At 51.7% G+C, this 19,575-nt stretch overlaps 2 protein-coding genes across 3 annotated transcripts in view; one reads left to right on the top strand and one right to left on the bottom strand.

Moving 5' to 3' along the window:
* CCT6B (chaperonin containing TCP1 subunit 6B) overlaps positions 1 to 19,575 on the bottom strand; it is a 96,174-nt gene that overhangs the window by 14,479 nt on the left and 62,120 nt on the right. The gene's annotated exons all lie outside the window — the stretch shown is intronic.
* On the top strand, positions 4,033 to 4,987 carry LOC137754752 (elongation factor 1-delta-like). Its single transcript, XM_068530611.1, is given in 2 exon segments — positions 4,033 to 4,492; positions 4,495 to 4,987. Coding segments are annotated over 2 exon segments (843 nt in total). The 5' UTR covers positions 4,033 to 4,077; the 3' UTR covers positions 4,923 to 4,987.

Genomic DNA, 19,575 nt, shown 5'->3' with positions numbered 1-19,575 from the left:
GCAATGCTTGGAGTCCATCCCAAGTGGAGGAAACTGGACAGAAGCTGGAACTATCCAGGAGGAACCATGCTGGGGAGGTGACAGGGACAAGACACTACTTGTCAGGCATGGGAGCAAAGCCAGTCAGATTCCCACCCCACGCCACCTCTACTGGGACCCATAAAATTTCAGGGGCTTTGACCTTGGGGTGGCCTTTGGGATGTCCCTCTGGGCTACTAGGATTGGATTTATGTGAAGTATCTCACCACCTTCAGACTGTGGGCCCCACCTGGAAGACTGGAAAAACCTCAAAAAGAAGCCTCTTGGACAAGTGAGGGTCTCTCTCTCTCTCTCTCTCTCTCTCTCTCTCTCCCCGGAAGGCCAGCTAAGCCTCTCCATTCTGGCCGTGTACCCCCCAAGGCTGGAGAATGTGCCCCCTCTCTGCCTTCACCTCCCTTCTCTTGGGTATCCAGCCAAGGCCAGGCCACAGGGAGACCAAATTAGGATTTGTGGGCTGGACCCTCCCTCTGATGCCTGAGGAGTCCCTGCCCCCTCACTGGACAACACTTGTCCATTTGTCCAGGGCACAGACAACTTCCCACAAAGCTAGTTGTCCGGATGCTAAGGCCCAGGCTCCCTATGCTCTCTCCAGCCCCACTAGCACCTCTGCCTCCCCCAACTGTGCCCCCAACCCTTCAGAGAAGTCCTCCAGCCTTCCCCTCCCCCCACCATGCTGCTATTCTGAGCTGCTCATAAATTGCCAAGTTTGACTCATTTTTCTTCATAAATCCAGAGCTTCCAGCCTCCTGTTTGACTTGTGTTCCTGAGTTATCCATGAAATTCTCAATGGCTCATTGAATAGCCAAGAAGAGGTCCCCCTCAGCCTCTACGAAAAGCCACCAGAGGCTGAGACGAGTGATGGTGGGGTAACCAAAGACAGGGGGGTGTCCAGGCTCTGGAGAGGGGGCAAACTTCAGAGACCTGGCAGGAAACTTAAAGAGTGAGGGGAAGCAACTGGCCAGGTCTGGAGAAGCCATTCTGCCACCACCAAAGGAAGTGGAATCGGAGAGGAAAACGGACTTAGCTGAGGTCACGCAGCCTGTTCTTGGAATAATGATAAGCCCTTTGGCATTTCTTTGAATCCAGGATCATTAATCCAGAGAACATTAAGACCAGAAGGAAACTACAGATTCATCTCATTTTTCTTTTAGCATTTGTGTGTGTGTGTGTGTGTGTGTGTGTTAAAATATACATAACGGGGGGCTTCCCTGGTGGCGCAGTGGTTGAGAATCTGCCTGCCAATGCAGGGGACACGGGTTCAAGCCCTGGTCTGGGAAGATCCCACATGCCGCGGAGCAACTGGGCCCGTGAGCCACAACTACTGAGCCTGCACGTCTGTAGCCTGTGCTCCACAACAAGAGAGGCCGCGATAGTGAGAGGCCCGCGCACCGCGATGAAGAGCGGCCCCCGCTTGCCGCAACTGGAGAAAGCCCTCGTACAGAAACGAAGACCCAACACAGCTAAAAATAAATTAATTAATTAATTTTAAAAAATAAATAAAATATACATAACGTACATTTGCATTACTGTACAACTATCACCACCATCTATCTCCAAAGCTTCACCCAATTTTACAGACTGAAAACCCAAGAGCAGAAAGACCAGAGGACCAGCTCAGGGCTACGTAGCACGTCTGTAGCAGAGGCCGGGTTAGCATTTGTCCAACAAAGTGTCGCCCAGAGGCAGACACACGTGTGGGGACAGAGGCTGGGTACGTGCTGCAGAAGAGAAAGGGCTCCTCCACAGCGCTTCCCCCCACCCCGCAGGGCCCTCACCTGACAGGCAGCCCCTCCTCCCGTGCACCTGCTCATCCCCTTCCTCCACGAACTTGAGAAATGGCCCCAGCTGCATCTGAGCCAGCAAACACAGCCGGGGTCTCAGCCCCCGGTGGGATTATGGAAGCCAGCCATCCCCGGCTGAGAGCTTAAACACATCTACATAATCAGCTCCCCTCGACCCTGCTGCTCCCACCGTTTCTCATGAAACCTCACTGAGGCTCTGATTCTTTTTTTTTTTCTTTAATCAAAAACATGAACCGACACCACCCCTCCTCCCCCAAGTCAGGGGAAGGGTGGTGCTATTTAGACCCAGGACTTTGGTATGACACAGGCCAGATTAGACCCTGGGAGGGGGACAGTGATAAAATACATCTCCCCAGCACACGCACACACACACACACACACACACACACACACACACACACACACACACACGTGTGAGCGTTTAATTACCATGAGAAATTGCTTCCTGACAATAAATGCCACCCCACTCTCTCTCTTCTCCAGCCAGACGGCTTTTGCTGGAATATCTGTCCCCATAATGAGCCCTCAGCTTCTCCCTGAATAATTCATACACAGGCAGGGCTGGGTCTTGTAGGGAGGTTTGGGATGAAGTGGAGGAGTCAGGGAAAGCCCCCAGGGCTGGCCGAGGTGGGGACTCAGGCCAGTCTACCAGGGGTGGGAAGGGAGAACATCTCTCTGAAAAGGTTACATTTAAGCTGACAGCTGAAAGTTTTAAAAACCCAGTCATGAGAAGAGGGGGGAGGGGAGGGCATTCCCAGCAGAGGGAAAAGCATGTGCTAAGGTCCCAAACCTGGGCCACAGGTCTCAGGCCACCTGCACCCCCTTGTCCAAATCTGTCTCTTCTTGGAAGGATTTCCCTCTGCCCTGCTCACCACTGCCTCCTATCCACGAACAGGTAAACAGTGCTTCATAGCTAGCAAGGAGTTACCCCACAATCACCTGTGAGATGGATCAGGAAACGATCCTTTAGAGATGAGGAAGGTGCAGGTTAGAGGGGCAGAGGACTCTCCTGCCAGAGGACCCTGCATTCCCATTGCCCACCGGGCTCTGTGGGAAGTCAGGGTCCCTGAGAGACACTCTGCTGCAGAACAGCCCAGCAAGAAAGGTATAGGCTCTGGAATCATATTCCTTGACTTCACATCCTAGCTCCTTCCCTTACTAGCTGTACCTCCGGGGCAGTTCACTCCACCTGTCCCAGCCTCCCTTTCCTCACTGGTAAAATGAGGTTAGTATTTTTCCCCACTGGATAAAGTTGCTCTGTAGAATAAACACATGGCACGGTGCCCAACACATAGCAAGCACTCAAAAATAACATAAATAAGATTAGTACTATTCAGGTTCAGGCACAAGACAAGATTGGGTTTTTAATTTGTCTTAAAAATGAAATGCACACCCTCCAATCGGCACATTCACAGTTTTAATACAAACCAAACACTGTCTCCATCCTATTCCCCTTCCTCCCCACCCTCTGTGAATGGCCGAAACTATTGGCCACTGTCCCATGGGAAGAAAGCCCCAGGTTGCTGTGATGACTCGTTAAGATGACATACAGAGTGGCTCTGCACACTGGATGGGGCCACACAAATGGTCTTTGTTGATGAAAATGCTCTTAAAGCACCAACCTCATTATCTGATGCTCCTGGGCCCTAATGGTCCCTCTACCTCTATTTTTCAGTTGTGAGCAAGCAGCCATAAAGCTGCAACCAAAGTCAGGGACAGACCTTCATGTTGTAATCAAATGAAACTTGCAGCAAAGCTAATCAGCCACACGCGGGAGCTGTGGGTTATGATTATTCTGCTACTTGGAGATAAAAGCTCATTGGTAAGCACCAGCTCAGAGAGGAAGTGCTTCGGTTTCTCTCCTTTGTCAGTTCTTCTGAATCTCTGAATGAGGGTGGCATTAGATTGAATCCGTATCACGGGCACATATGCTGACATTCATGCTCAAGAAATTCCAGACCCTGGATCCATCATCATCCAGGGCTCCCTGCGGCCCCCACCCCACCCAGCACACAGGTTGAGTCTCCTTGGGTCTGCAAGTGGGTCTCTTTCATCCCTCCCTTCATAAGGGTGTCTAGAATGTCAGCTCACCCATCAGTCTCAGGGAAGGTGGTACAGAGGACATCGATTCTGAATTAGAATGCCTTGGATTCAAATCTTGGCTCAGGCTCTTTCCTCTGCCGTCGCGCACGCTGAGCCCTCCTCGTTGGTCGCCGTGTCCTTGGCTGGTGTGAAAATGGCCACAAACTTTCTAGTGCACGAGAAGATCTGGTTTGACACGTTCAAATATGATGATGCAGAAAGGAAATTCTACGAGCAGATGAACGGGTCCGTGGCTGGCTCCTCACGCCAGGAGAACGGCGCCAGCGTGATCCTCCGTGACATCACAAGAGCCAGAGAAAACATCCAGAAGTCCCTGGCCGGCAGCTCAGGCCCTGGGGCCTCCAGTGGGCCCGGTGGAGACCTCAGTGAGCTTGTCATCCGGATTGCCAGCCTGGAAGTGGAGAACCAGAGCCTGCGAGGGGTGGTGCAGGATCTGCAGCAGGCTGTCTCCAAGCTGGAGGCCTGGCTGAGTGCGCTAGAGAAAAGCTCGCCCGCCCACCCGGCCACAGCTCCGCAGACCCAGCACGTGTCTCCCGTGCGCCAAGTGGAGACCCCCCAAGGAAGGTGGCCACCGTCACAGAGGACGACGAGGACGATGACATTGACCTGTTCGGCAGCGACGAGGAGGAGGACAAGGAGGCTGCCCGGCTGCGGGAGAAGAGGCTGCGGCAGTACGCTGAGAAGAAGGTCAAGAAGCCTGCCCTGGTGGCCAAGTCCTCCATTCTCCTGGACGTCAAGCCTTGGGATGACGAGATGGACATGGCCCAGCTGGAGGCCTGCGTGCGCTCCATCCAGCTGGACGGGCTGACTTGGGCGGGGTGCTCCAAGCTGGTGCCCGTGGGCTACGGCACCCACAAGCTGCAGATCCAGTGTGTGGTGGAGGACAACAAGGTGGGCACGGACCTGCTGGCAGAGGAGATCACCAAGTTCGAGGAGCATGTGCAGAGCGCTGACACTGCTGCTTTCAGCAAGATCTGAGCCCTGGCATTGGCCTGAGCGTGTGAAGCCTTGCAGCCAATAAAGACTGAGATTCCAAAAAAACAAAAAAACAAACAAATCTTGGCTCAGCCACTCACTAGCTACATGACCTAGAATGAGTCACTTGTCTTCTCAAGACCTTAGTTTCCCCATCTGTACGTGAGGTCAGTGTAAGGATAAATGAACTAGCATATGCTTTAACAGAGTGGTACATCGCTGGACTTTGGTATCAGATGCTTGGATGCATATCTCAGCTTGGCTACTTGTAGGTTGTGTGGCCTTGGGCAAGTCATTTGACCTCTGTGAGCTTCAGTCTCCTCGTCTGTTACATCAGGCTAGAAACAGTATCTATCGCCTAGGGTTGTTATGGGCGAGATAGGGATGTTACATTAAAAAGTGCTAAAAGGAGTGCCTGACACGCGTGGCACACGCATCAAATGTTTGCTGTAGTGGTTGTTAGCACGACTACTGGTCTGGTGCTTGCCTCATCTTAGGCACACCTCTCAAACATGCAGGCTCCCTGCTCCCACCCGAAGGGACAGCCTGGGAGTCCCGGGTAACAGGAGCCCTGGAGGCCACAGACACACCCACACGGGCAGGAGGTAGTAACACTGATACTGGGTTTCCTCTGGGGTAAGGTGGGGCAGGGAACTCTGGACAGGGAAAAGTCAGGGAGGAAATCAGACAGGTGGGAAGGCCAGGGATCAGGCAGGGCTGGCTCCAGATGTCAAGGCTGGGACTTGACAGAGCTGCTGGACCCAAACATGTGGGCCTTCACCCTTGGCAACTCTGAGACCAAGATGCCCAGCAGCCCTGACTTTGAAAAGTGCTCCATTCAACTGTGAATGAATAATTTACAGTCTTTGATCTTATATTGCTGAGGAGAAGGCGAGAGAGAAGACCATGAGGGCATTGGGAACCAGAAGATGGGAAAGGAGGAGAGGAAATAACCCCTTGTGGCCTATCTGGACTGTCAAGTCTCCTCAGAGACAATTCCCATAGTCTGGATGCTGGCAGGCCCGCTGATCCTTCCTCACTGGGCGACCAGACAGCAAGAGCCACATGAACAGGTTTGGGCCAGTGCATCAGTAAGCTCAGCAGGAAAGAGAAAGGAAAAGTGAATAACCCCGTGAGCAGTGAAGGAGTGATGCTTTAGGAGCACGGCCAAATGACTTCCATTTCCCCTGCTTAGATTCCATCTATCTCTCCAGTTGGCAAACCACTCTTCCTTCATCAGAAAACACTGAGAGAGCCCTTTCTTCACCAGCCTGTGGGTGTGAATGGCACTAACAACACCCAAAGATCGCTAGCTCCAAGCTCCTAGCAATATCAGATTGGAATATCTGCCAACTCGGGGATTCAATCCTTTGCAAACTCTCTCCCGGCATCTGGGAGCCCCAGGAAGTAGCTCACCCATGAATAGATCTGCGTTTTCACTCTCTTGATTGCTCCGCAAATTTGCTATGACAAAACCCTCCACTAAATGAGGTGGGGTTGTTTTCTTTTTTAATCTTATACTTTAACCAAGTATTTTGGAGCACCTACTTTGAAGCAGGCACTGTGCTAAGTACTCAGCATTCTCCTGCAGGGTGGGAAGAACTTTCCCTCAATCAGCGTTAGGTTCAGATGCAGGCAGGAGGGGTTCCACAGCAGTGTTGCTTGGTTCCCAAAGGGTTAGGGACTAAACGAAATGACCCTTTCGGTCAACATACACACAGTTTTTTCCCTCTGGGGACACTCAGGCTACCAATGTCACTGGGTTCCAAGAGTTTTTTCTTTTTTTAAACATGTACTTTTTTTTCCTTTGGCCACACTCCGTGGCTTGTGGGATCTTAATTCCCCAACCAGGGATGGAACCCGGGCCCTTGGCAGTGAAAGCAAGGAGTCTTAACCACTGGACCACCAGGGAATTCCCCCAAGGGGTTTGGTGACCAGCCACACACCTGTTCTCAGAACCCCTACCCCTCCAGCCCTCAGGCATGCTACAGCAGCCAGACCTCAAGACCAGACTTCTTCAGCCCTTTGTGATGAATTCTCTCTCAGGGACCCTTCTGTCCCCCAGCATCCTGGCTTCTACTGGCCCTTCCACTGGTCCAACAGACACAACTCTGAATATATAACCCCAATTGTGGACAGAGTTAAAGGTCTGGGTCCCCCCCCCCAACAGAGTCTTATTCTTCCATGCATCAATGGATGCAAACAGATGCTTGCGGTAGGAAGGGTCATTATCACACATGCCAGCTAGATGAGGGCCTCGGCCAGCCTGGAGGCTACTGTCTCCCTCCCCAGTCCTGGCTGGAAGCCCCCAAGGCCTCTCCCAGCACAGCCCCTCGTGAGAAGGGGAGGATCTTCGAGCCACTGAAGCCGTAGGTGAACGAAAGGTCCACTTCTCTGACATCACCTCTCCCCGCAGGGCTGGGCCTGCTACTTTCTGAGCCTGACCGTGTGGGAGCCCGGTGGGGAGGTGCCTGGGATGCAGGTGTCCCCGGCACGGCCACCTGAACCTGGCCCTTCTGGCTGGAACCCAAGGCGAGCAGGAAATGTGTTGGGAGAGTTCTGAAGGGGTAGGAGCGGGTTACAGTGAGCCACAGAGCAGTCCCCTACACACACACCCCAGACTTGACAACCTACCCAGGCCTTGGCATGACCTAGAGGTTCCAACTTTCACCTAGACCCTGGTTTCTGTGGCCTTCTGCCTCCTTCTTGAGGCCAAGTCCCATTCTAGACCCCTGTTTTGATATCTGCAACCAAATCCTTGGGCTTGAGACTTTGCCTCAATAGCTAACTAACTGAATAACAAAAGCAGTAATAATGACTAATATTTATTAAGCACTATTTATTAACAGAGTCAAACACAGTTACTTATAATTCATTTAACCTTCACACAACCTTGTGAGGTAAGTACTATTATTAACCCCATTTTATGGATTTATAAGCAAAGGCATGATGAGATCATCCTCAAAGGCTGATGGATGGCCTCATCTAGTAACCCACCCACCTGCTAACAGACCTCACCAAGGCCGACCCCTCACCTGACACTTCTCTGAGACATCATCTAGGCCAGTGTGTGTCAAAGCTGAAGACTGGATCTGCCAGGCCTGTGCTAGATTTCTCCTCTAGATCTTATTTCATCGTCAGAATGACTACGGATGGTGAGCATTACTGCCCCATTTTGTAGATACCAATACTGAGGCTTGGAGGCTTAAACGACACGCTTTACCACCCAGCTGGTAAGTGGCAAAACTAGGAAGTGTATGGCAGCCCTTCCTCATGCTTCTTGCCACCCAGCATCCCCACTACACAGACATCCAGCATCCGCAGTTGGCAGGCAGGCACCCCACCCCTTCCACAGTTCTGGTCCTGGGAAGACAAGAGGCAAGCAGGGCCCAGGCAAACGCTGCAGGCATGAGGATCTGGGGAAATTCTCTGGACGGCGGCACCCCTCCCTTCTTCCTTCCCCAGGGAATCTTGGTGAGGAGAGACATGTGGAGATGGAGGCCTCTTGTAAAACTGATTAAGAAGCCCTCCAAGCTCGACGAGCAGGTCCTTTACTCCCCTCAACACTGGGCTCCTGGGCCCCTCTGCCACGTGGGCTGAGTGTATCTCTTCAGCGTCGTGCACCCTCATCCCAGGGCTGCTGCCCCCACCAGAAGTGAGGGGCCGGGTACACCCCCTTAACCCTCACCCTCTGACCCAGCACAGGAGAGCGAGAGCACAGACTGGTCTTGCTTTCCTCCTCTACCCTCACCTTCTTATTTTTGTTTTGTTTAAATAAGCCTCCTTCTGCCAGGCAGAAGGGCCACCTCCCGAGCTCCCTGATCCTGTGGCCAGTCTTGTCAAACCTGGCCTCCCACTGCCTCTTTCGAGAGAAGGAGCCTTCTCTGAACAGCTTGCCCAGCTCTGCGTCCCCCAGCCTGAAATGTGTCCCTCCGCTGGAGTTGGAGCTGTTCTGAGTGTTCGTGGAAAAGTGGAGGAGCTGCCTAAACTCTCTACCTCCAGGCCTTTGTGAATGCTATTTTGTCTTCGGGAGAACTACCACCCACCCTGCCCCCAAATCTTTCTTGTGCTTTAATGCACAGTACAAATGTGGATGGTTTCACGCATCTGTGAAGCCACCCACAATCACCCCGAGGTTCATTTTCCCCCACTCAGTGCCCTCTGCAACGCACCCCCTTTTACCATCCCCATCACCCTGTGATGTAACCATGGACCCAGGAACCTGAGCTCCTGGGCAGCAGGGCAGGGTCTTACTGGCACGCACAGTGCCAGCACCTAGTAGGAGCTCAGTAAAGGTTGGGTGGCAGAGCGGTTTGCCCCTTCCCTGGGGTGGGAGCCCTCAGGAAGTGTGGTCCTCAAGCCTTTGTAGATCTAGCACAGCAACGGGGACAACAGCAGAATCCTCCTGGAGCCAGGCACTGCGTGGGCACTCAGAGCATCACATTCATACACTATGAGTAAAGACAGCATTTAACTGGGCACTTACAAGGGTGCTGGGTGCTGCGCTAAGCACTTTACACCCATTATCCTATTTACTCCTCACAACAACTATGTCACATGGATACCGTTAGGCCCATTTTCAGATGGGGAAATGGAAGATCAGAGGGGTTAATTAACCTGGCCAGGGAGACACAGCTGCTCAGTGGCAGAGCCGATACTCAAATCAGGTCTGACTCTGGAGTCGCCTGCTCCCCACCCCCACTGCGCAGTGTTCCCCTTCTTGTTTGGGTTTGAGGCTCCGTGTGAGTCCATGACTAAAAGGACCAGAAGCTTGGCTGGGAGCGACAGTGCCACCCCTGCCCCCTGAGCCGGGACTCAGACTGCCAGGGGACACCATCAAAGGTAAAACATCCTGGTCAATTGTAGAGTCAATTCTCCAGCTCTGGGAGATAAGCCTCACCTGTCAGATGAAAATCTTACCCCGGGCACCCAGCCACCTGCAAATGATAATTCAAGGGAAGCCCAGGCCTCAGAGGCAGCTGAAATCCTTAACCGGGACCCACAGGCGCACCTCGTCCTGCCTCCCCTCGGCTCCAGCCACCCAAACCCCCGTCCCAATCCTGAACCAGGAGCCTTGAACCTGCCTGCCTGTTGCACCAAACCCGCAGGCATTGATGGCCCTGGGCAACCCAGAGGAAGAGGAGCCATCCTCACTGGCCCAGGACTTGAGGCCTGCGTGGCCAGGGGTCCCAGGCTGGAGGTGAGCTGGAGGGTACTCAGGGCCACACACACACTAAAAAGAGCTTAAGAGTCACTTCTAAAGGGAGGGGATGGTGTGGGATCATGAGAAAGTCACTTCATCTTCTGAGCCTCTGTGTGCTCACCTATAAAACGGGTGGGACTCCCGGCAGGCCTGTCTCAGAGGCTGCTGTGGGGAATTCAAGCAGCACATATTGGGGAAAGCTTTGCAAGAACCTGAGGGTCATGCAGATGTATGGGACTGTAACAGCTAATAGTGAAAACGGCACACACCCTTACAGAGGGCTGACGTGGGGCAGGCGCTATTCTAAGTGCCTTAGGCATATTAACTCATTTTATCCCCAGAGCAACCCTCTGAAGCAGGAACGATTATCCCATTTTACAGATGAGAAAAGTGAGACCCAGGGAAGTTAAATAAGTTACCCGAGGACCCCTAGCTAGTGTGTGGCTGTGCGGGCTTGTGAAGCAGGACAGTCTGGCACTAGACTCTGCTCTAACCATGAGACCACGCTGCCTCTCTAGAGCTGTGGTTTGAGGGGTAGAAAGGAAGTCAGGGAGTCGGCCTCTCTGAACAAGTTGGCCAGAAGGAGCTGGCCCTGGGTGAGCACTTGCTATGTGTCAAGCACTTTCCTCACCTCTCACTTAATTCAGCAGCCCGCGCAGCAAGGGATGGGGTGGGGGCCGGCATCCTCGGCCCCATCAGCACACCAGGAGACTGAGGGCCAGAAAGCCCAAGGTCTCTTGGTTGGTAGGGACTTGAACAGTGTCTTGAACAGTGTCTTCTCATTTCCCTTCCCTGTTACTTCCAGCCCATACCAGCCTTGTCTTCCTGAGTCCAAAGTCTCTGCCACCCCCTGCATTTCTGGGTGCCGGGGACTGAACACCCTGGGGGATGTGCAGTGAGGTGACCGGAGGCTGGACACAGGCCACGCCCTGCCTTACAAACCCTGCCACAGAGCCCCCATCTCTCCCTGCCCACAGCCAGCTTGCCCGACTCCCACCTCCTCTCCCCATCGCCATATCCAAACTGCCTATCCAGGGCACCCATCAGGGTCCTGCAGAGCGGGGTCTAGCATGGCCACAGCCTGGCCCTGGAGAGCTTTGGAATGTAGGTGAGGACCTGCCCCCTGAACCAGCCTGGCCCCCAGTATCCCCAGATGCCCCACCCACATATCCTGCTGTACCCTGGCTACTCTCAGGCCATGATTTTCCCTCCTCTCCCCTCCACAGGAACAGGAAGAAGGAGCCCAGCCCTTCTGCCTCTTCCTCCAGGAGCCCTCACTTCACCCTTAGAGCAGCTAGGCTCCACAGGGCTCTGCAGAGGGTGCGTGGGGTAAGGCTGCCCCCCACAGGCAGTCAGGGGAGGAGGTTGCTTTGCTCAGAAAACCTGAAATCTCTTTGTAAGCAACGGGGTAGGGCGGGGAGGTGTCAGAATCTCTCCGTGGGATTGTCTCTGGGATCTTGAAACTCACCCCCAAACCCTGAAGCTGGGAGAAATCCATTTAAAGGACATTAGGAGCAGGTTCAGAGCGGGGATGTGGGCAGAGGGGTTCCAAGTCCAGCATATAACCCCTGAGTCAGAGCCTGACCCAGCACAGGGTCAGAGGTCATGGGCCACCCCTTACCCCCATCCCTTTCACTGTCCCTACTGCTGACTCTAGGTCTTAAAAGCTCCCATCCTACATGTACCATCCCACAATGCCTAATTGTCTGGAAGTGCTTCCTGGGATCTAACCAGAATCCCTCCTGCTGCAACTGAAGCCCAGGTCCAAATGCTCTGGTCCTGGTTGGTCAGGGTAGGGGAGATGAGTGAGTGGGCATAGCGTCACACCCTCACGGCTGCCTGGAGTGGAGAAGGGGGCATAGCAAGTTTTGGAAGACAGCCAGTGGTGTGGGGGGGAAACGGAAGATCAGGGGACCCAGGGGAAATCTTCAGACCAAGGGCAGCAAAGCAGAAAGCAGAGCATCTCCTTAAGACAAACGTTTCCACTGCCTTCAGCTCAAAGCTCCATTTGCATAAAGAAATTATCCTCACTGCTCTTTTGCCTAATTGGCAGGGAGCACCTGCCCACGCCAACAGGAACCACTGCTAAGCAGCCCATAATAGCTGGTGTGAGCAGTGGCTAGCCTGTGCCCACCCCGCTGGCCAGGACAGGGCCTTAACGCAGCTGTTTCTTCCTGGCATGGTCTGGTCCCAATCCCAGATCTGCCACTTCCTCTGAGTCACAGTTTCTTCATCTGTTAAGGAGGAGGAATAATTCTTGCCTTATTTGGTGTTTGAAAGCATTTCAATGTGGTATCGCTTCGGAAGGTTTCAATGCAAAGCCAGGGACATGCTCGGTGCTCCACACACATTCAAGAGCAAGTTCTTCTAGGGGTGGCCCAACTGGGTTCCAAACCATCTCAGCCAACCAATCCAGTGATTCTTGGGTAGATTACTTACCCTCTCTGTGCCTCACACTCCTCATCTGTAAGAGCAGGGATTAACAATACCCACCACAAGGCTGCAATTACACTTAAATAAGGCAGCATGTGTAAGAGCCCCTGGCACATAGTAGGTCTGTGCTGAGTCAGGATTATTGGTTACCAGATGCCATCAACCAATCTTTCACCAGAGCAGGGAACCCTGCCTGACACTTCAGAGGGAATTCTGAAGCCAGCTGAGGGGTCTCCTGATGGTCCCTCCAATTTTGAGTTTCCCTCATCCAAACAGTCACATTCATCATGTTTCAGGGCCCTGGATTCCAGGGTCAGAGCCCCTGACCCCTCATCAGGGAAGAAGGAAGATATGCCTGTGGACTGGTGATGGTTACCACTGGATCCCCCAGTGTCATGTGGACAAGTCAGCTCCCTGGCTGCATCTCAGACCCCTTGCACAGTGCTGGGCTCATCCCAAGCTCCAGCTCTGAGACCCCTTGCATCAACTGTACTCTACATCTGTCTGTTTCAGCCCAGGAACCACCAGGAGGACAGGAGGGGCGAGCTTCTGTCTGGCTCTGTTCAGGGGTCTATCCTAGGAATCCCACAGAGCTGGCCTGCTCTTGGGCTAAGGGGATCCTTCTGAGCCCCCAGACCTACAGGAGTCAGGTCATGGCTGGGGACCTGACCACTTCCAAGGAGAGAGCCATGGGCACCAACTCAACAGGGCCACTCACAGGTTAGGACAATGAGTCATCAGTGACAAACTTGAGAGGAGACCTCAGGCCTGCTGAGTCCTGGGCCAGGGCACTGCCCCTGCACCGGCCTTTCTCCTGAGACTAGGAATGGCTTCACTGAGCTGGGGAGCCCTGTCTCTATGGAATGTCACTCAGTGCTGGAGTGCACAGGGAGATCTGAGTTCAAATCCTGGCTCTTCTATTTTCTGGTGGGAACAAACCCACTTAAGATCTCTGAGCCTCTGTTTTTTAATCTATAAAATGAGGTCATAATTGCTTACTTCCCAGGATGGCTATGAGGATGCAGGGAGATGAGTTCGGTACAGGGATGTAGCAGGTGTCTGGTACACGATGAGAATACAATATGGGGAAGCAGTTGCCACGGCCACCCCTCTGTAAACTGCCTTCTTATTGTCACACACACACATGTGCATATACACCCCACATGCACAAATATGCCCACTCAAACATATATACACACAGCATATACTGCAAATATTAATACTGGATAAAAGGGAAGAAAAGAAAAACCTCAAGCCAACTAACAGGGACTTTGTCCCATCCCTGCACACGTTTGCTTTTAATGGCACTAGAGAAGGAGAGACAGGGGAGAAGGAGAAGAGGAGGCAGGAGGACAGGACCTGAGAGGGGGCAGGGATTCACCCAGAAGCTAACAGTAAAAGGGACAGGGGAGAGGCAGTCCTCCTTGCCTCTCCCCCAGCCCCTGCTGGTCACCTAGCAACAAGCATCTCTTCAGAATCCTTCCGAAATTGCTGACAGTCTTCTGCTCAGCAATGCCCTCCACAACTTCCCCTCACCCTTCCTCCAGGTATGAGCTGCCCTCACCTGTAAATCCACACCTCACATGTCCTCCAGGCCCACCTCCCAGGGCCAGGAGAACTGTAGGAAGGGACATCGATGGCAAGGTGATAAGGGTGGGGCACAAATATCTGGGTGTTCCATGTGGAGGGGAGGGGCAACCAGTCTGAGATGGTCAGGATCAGGGCCCAGGAGGGGGCCCACAGCCCTACCCTGAGAAAGGAGAAAGGACAGGATCCAGAGCCACCTGATATCTCATTTCAGAAGGCACAGCTGTGAAAACCCAAAGCTATTCAATATCCGGGACCAATGTTTGAGGAAAGCCAGAGTGGAACAGGGAAAATAAGTGAGAGGAAGCATTTGAGCTTGTACTGAGCTTGTACTGTGTGCCGAGCATTTTACACACACACACACACACACACACACACACGTGTGCGCCAAGTCTCAATCCAAAAACCGTGCAAGATTAGGACCTCGAACCTCACTTTACCAATAAAGCAGCCGAGGCCTCAAGGAGAGAGGTCCCTTGCCCTTGGTCAGAGAGCAGCAGATGTGCGGCAGCCCTGAGGTCAGAACTCCCATCTGTCTGACCTCAAGGCACTGGAATTTCAGGGCTAGTGCCAGGAGTCTGTGAGATAGAACCTGACCAAAGACAGACCTTCACAGAGTGCCCAGCATGCACAGGGCCACTGCCACATGAAAACACCTGCCTGAACCAGGACATAAGTCAGTCAGTGAGCCCTTTCCCTCCCCACTCTCCAGGGGCCATGGCCTCCACTTCCCAGTAGCCCTGGGCTCTGGGCTGTCATGGTGGGTCATCGGCCCCCTCCAAGGGTTTCCCCAAGTCCCAGGGTCCCTAACAGGCAATGGCCATCCACCCCCTGAGACCTCCAAGCCCTCCCAGCAGTCCTGAGCTGCCTCTAAGAGCCCAGGGCTCTTTATTACTGATCCAGCACCATTCTGAGAGGTAGGCTCTGCACACAGCTGGCAGGATGGCTGGTGGCTTCATGGAGAGGTGGTGATAAAAACAGAAGTATTAGCTGAATGTCTGCCCCTCACCAAGGCAGCCAGCACCCTCAGGATGGGTACTGGGCATGGGGTGGGCTGGCAGCAGGGAGACTCCTGCACAGGACCTGGGGTGTGGGGTGTGTGCCCACTCTCCCCCATCTGCAGCCCTTACAGCTCTCCCTGCATTCATCCTTCGTCCACTGCTTTGCAGCCCCCTGAACACGCCACCCTCTCTCCCACCTTCATGCCATCCCTATCTCACCCTGTTATCCCCTTCCCCATCAGCTCCTCCTTTCTTCCTGTAATTCAGCGGCTCTCACTGTTGGCTGCACATTAGAATCACCAGGGGAGATTCTGATTCAATAGGTCTGGATAGGGTCTGGGCATCAGCATTTTTTAAAAGCTTGCCAGGGGATTCTACTGTGCCAACCCGAGGAACTGCTACTTTTTATCAGACCTCAGCTCAGAAGTCAACTCTTCTGGGAAGCTTTCCCTAACCATCCCTCCACCCCCAGCCTGGGCTGGATGCCCCTCCTCTGAGCTCCCAGGGCCCCTGATACCTCCAACTATCAACAGCCTTATCACGTAACACTATAATTGACTTTATTACAAGCCTGTCTTGCAAAGACTGCAATCAACTCCAGGGCCAGGACTAGGTCTTGTTCATTGTTACATCCCCAGCACAGGGCCTGCTATGAAGAAGAGGCTTCAGAAATGTTTGATGGATGGATGGATAGATGGATGGATAGATGGATGGATGGATGAACAAACACAGGTGCTAATGCTCTGCTCACCAGTGTCTCTTCCCCTTCTTGCTCAGACAAGCCTCCCGGATTGCTAAGCTGCCTGAAGTCCCCTTTGCTTAATCATTGCATTCCAGCTGCCCATCCGTTGCCAACACAGGGTCACATGCCTGGGGTGCCCACCACACCAACCTGGGTAAACCTCTCAGATCATTCTGACTGCTCCACAAATCTCTCCTGCTCCAGGAAGCCCCCATGGTTAACCAGGTGGACCCCCAACGTTAACCAGGTGGACCCCCAACAATCCTCCTTGATTTAGAATACCCTGGTTACTTTCCCACCACTTTCCCCCACACCTGGTCTTGGAGGGTCCATGCTGGACTGACCTCACAGGTGACAGTCAACAACAAGTCCAGGACTAGAGTCAAGAGACCTGAGTTCGTGCCACCAACTTCCTGCGTGACCCTGGGCCATTTAACCTCTCTGGGTCTCAGGTTTCCCATCTACACAATGAGGGAAATAATAGTACTCTCCTCATAGAGTTGCTGTGAGGATTAATGAGTTAACATATCTAAGGCCTTAGAGTAGGACCAGGCACAAAGTGCTATTATCAAAGTGTTTGTTAACCATTCTTATCTACCAATTGAGAGAACATTAACCACTAGACTTGAGGCCTTTCCAGCCTGATGCATTATTTTACTATATCATCTGCCCAAGCCCCCACCTGTGGACAAGACCACCAACGAGGGACGGCGACAGGCCTGGATTTATGCCAGTTGGCCCCTGGCTGAGGTCTGGTGATGCTTCTGTAAACGCAGTGGAGGTGTGCCCAGGCTGCCACCCAGCCACTACCAGACTAGAGGATGGCCGGCCCACACAATAGATCTCAGCCCCAGAGTCCAGACCCACTTCGCCAGGATCGGGGAAGAGCCTTTTTCAAAACATCATGGCCACCACAGCCCCTCGGTTGTTTTTCCTGCTCACCTCTCAGCCTCCATTTCCCACTCACTGAGGCCCAGTTAGATTCCCTCCGCACCTTCTGCCCTCCCCTTAAATAGACGGAGCATCAAAGCGCGAAAAACACTGAAATTACCAAACGCAATTTCTCTCCAGAGATGACAAATCTGCTGCAGTTTGTATTTCCAAACAGGAGCTGCAGCTCCAAGGCAGGTTCCCTGCCCCCACTGACCAATTCCTCATAGGCACGGCGCCCCCTCTCCCTCCACCCCTGCAGAGGAGGGGCACCCTGCATCTTCACTCTAGGGACAAGGATGCTGCAGGGGGGAAGGGTCAGAGCAAGGGCAGAAGGCAGAGGAGGGAAGCAGGCGACAGGTCCCTCGAGGTTCACTCAGCCACACCTGTCCCGCCAAGGCCAGACAGAACACCCAACAATGATCCCTGAGATGGGCCTGCTTGTTAAAGCTCTGCCTCCAATAAACAATGACAGCAATAACAGAGTCCACCATGCACTGAGAGCTGGACCACCCACTTCCCTTACAAAATCTCATTTACCTCCCCCCCGCCCCCGAGAGTTGAGTGGTCTCCTTCCTTCCCCTTTTACAGGCAAGGACTTTGTGGGCTGGCCCAAAGCCATGCAGTTAGTAGGATATGATGTTGGACCTCTCACCTCCCTGACTCCAAAGCTGGCATTCTTCCCAACCACCATCCCGTGACCTTGGACACCTCTTTCAACTTAGTTTTTCTCTTCTGCAAATTAGTCTGAACCAATGTTTCTTAAAATACTTTTTAAAATTATGTCCTTGTTTAAGCAACATCAAAATCTCATACCCTTTCTGTGATCTCTATTATGAAAAACACAGAGGGTTTTTTGGTTTGTTTTCCAAAACAAAATTCTGTTTTCCAAAGAAAAGATTAATTTTCAAAGATCATAACCCTGCATTTGCTTTTTCATGTGTTAACTCCTCCCTGCTCCCAGGAGATTACGATGTGCACCTGCGGGAAGACCAGGGCCTCCATGGCTCACCCACTGCACTGGATTGGGGAGCTCTGGGCTCAGTCTCTTGGGTGCTACCATTGCTCACACCCGAAGAGAGGCAGTGGAGCCTTAGGGGTGCCCCTCTGCAGGGGGACTCCAGGCAAGTCACTTCTCTCCAAACCTGTCTGTAACATGGGAAGAACAATACTAGTTCCTAGTGGTGGTGTAAGGATTAAATGAGTAAATTCCTGTAACACACCCAGAAGAGGGCCTGGCCCTCAGCACTCAGTTAAGTGTTAACTATGTTACATTCTAGGGATGTTTTTTTTTGTTTTTTTTTTTTTCCTAGGGATGTTTAATCAGAGTCATCACTTGCCTGCCCCCAGGAAAATTCCTGTAGCAAGTGCCTGTGCCTTCACTAGGTCCTGGAGGTCATTTGGGGGACATGTTACATTACCGCAGCCTCTCAACTGTCAGAATGACCCAGGATTATTGTGGATCCTATGAGCTGTGAGAATCCAAACAAATCACAACCTCTGATTGGGTTGGGTCCAACTCAAACAAATTCAAACAAATCACAGCCTCTGATTTGTTTGGGTTTGATTTCAAATATGAAGGACCTCTGTTTTTTTGTATTTGAGGAACTAGCCATCTGGGAAATTTTTTAAGTTAGATCTTTACCTCACTCCACACACCAAAATAAATTCCAGATGGATCTCAGATCTCAGATTTAAATATAAACAATGAAACCATAAATGTACTAAAAAAAAAAAAAAAAAGAATCTTAAAGTGGGCAAAACACTTTCATAAGTAGGACACAAAACCCAGAAACCATAAAAGAAAAGATGAATAAATTCAACTACATAAAATTGCTTATTTTACATGAAAAAAATTATAAACAAAATTAAAAGACAAATGATAAGGTCAAGGAAAATATACTTTAAAACATATTTCAGAAAAAGGATTAATTTCTTAAAGAACTGGAAATGAATGAGAAAATACCAAAGATCTAGTTTAAAAAATGGGTAAAGAACATGATGAGACAATTCACAGAAAAGGACAAAAATAGCTCTCAGACATATGATAAGATCCTCAACTTCATTAACAAGAAAACACACAAAACCTGGAGCAGGATATCTATGGCTTTTCATCTGTCATTTTTTTAAAACTGTCAATTATACTTCAATAAAGCTGGAATTTTTTTTAATTTTAAAGTTTGATAACAGACTTTTGGAGAAACAGGAAGTCTCACTTTGCTGGTGTGAATTGACAAAATGTATATGGAAGGCAATTTGGCAAAATTTGACCCAGCACTTCCATCTCGAGGAATTCACCCTAAAGATTTCTTTCCACGTACGCAAAATGACTTATGTATAAGGGTATCATTGTATAATAAATCCACACCAGTGGGGATAAATAACCAAACGTGGGACCTTGGGCAAAGTTACTTAACCTCTCTGGGCCTTAGTTTCCTCATCGTAAAATGGGGATAATAACGGAAGTGGCCTCAGAGATTGTTGTCAAATACGTACATAAAGCCCCTCGAAGAATCGCCTGGGGTGTAGTAAGTGCTCAGCAAATATTACCATTCATATCATTATTATAATTAATGTTGTCACCAGTGGAACCCAACGTAGAGACTGGCGCCGATGGCAGGAGTGAGGAGTTTGGGAGCCACCCATCATCTTCCTTTAAGGAGGAATCTCAGGGAGGCAAAGTGAGATTGCAACTGTGGCTGAGTAAGTAGAAACCCAGTCTTTGTATTATGGCCTTTGTATTACAGCAGCCTGGTCAGC

This window comes from Eschrichtius robustus, chromosome 20, assembly GCF_028021215.1.
Source record: "Eschrichtius robustus isolate mEscRob2 chromosome 20, mEscRob2.pri, whole genome shotgun sequence".
Lineage (NCBI taxonomy): Eukaryota > Metazoa > Chordata > Mammalia > Artiodactyla > Eschrichtiidae > Eschrichtius > Eschrichtius robustus.
Note: the sequence above shows the minus strand (reverse complement) of the source record. Positions and strands in the feature narration are given on the sequence as shown.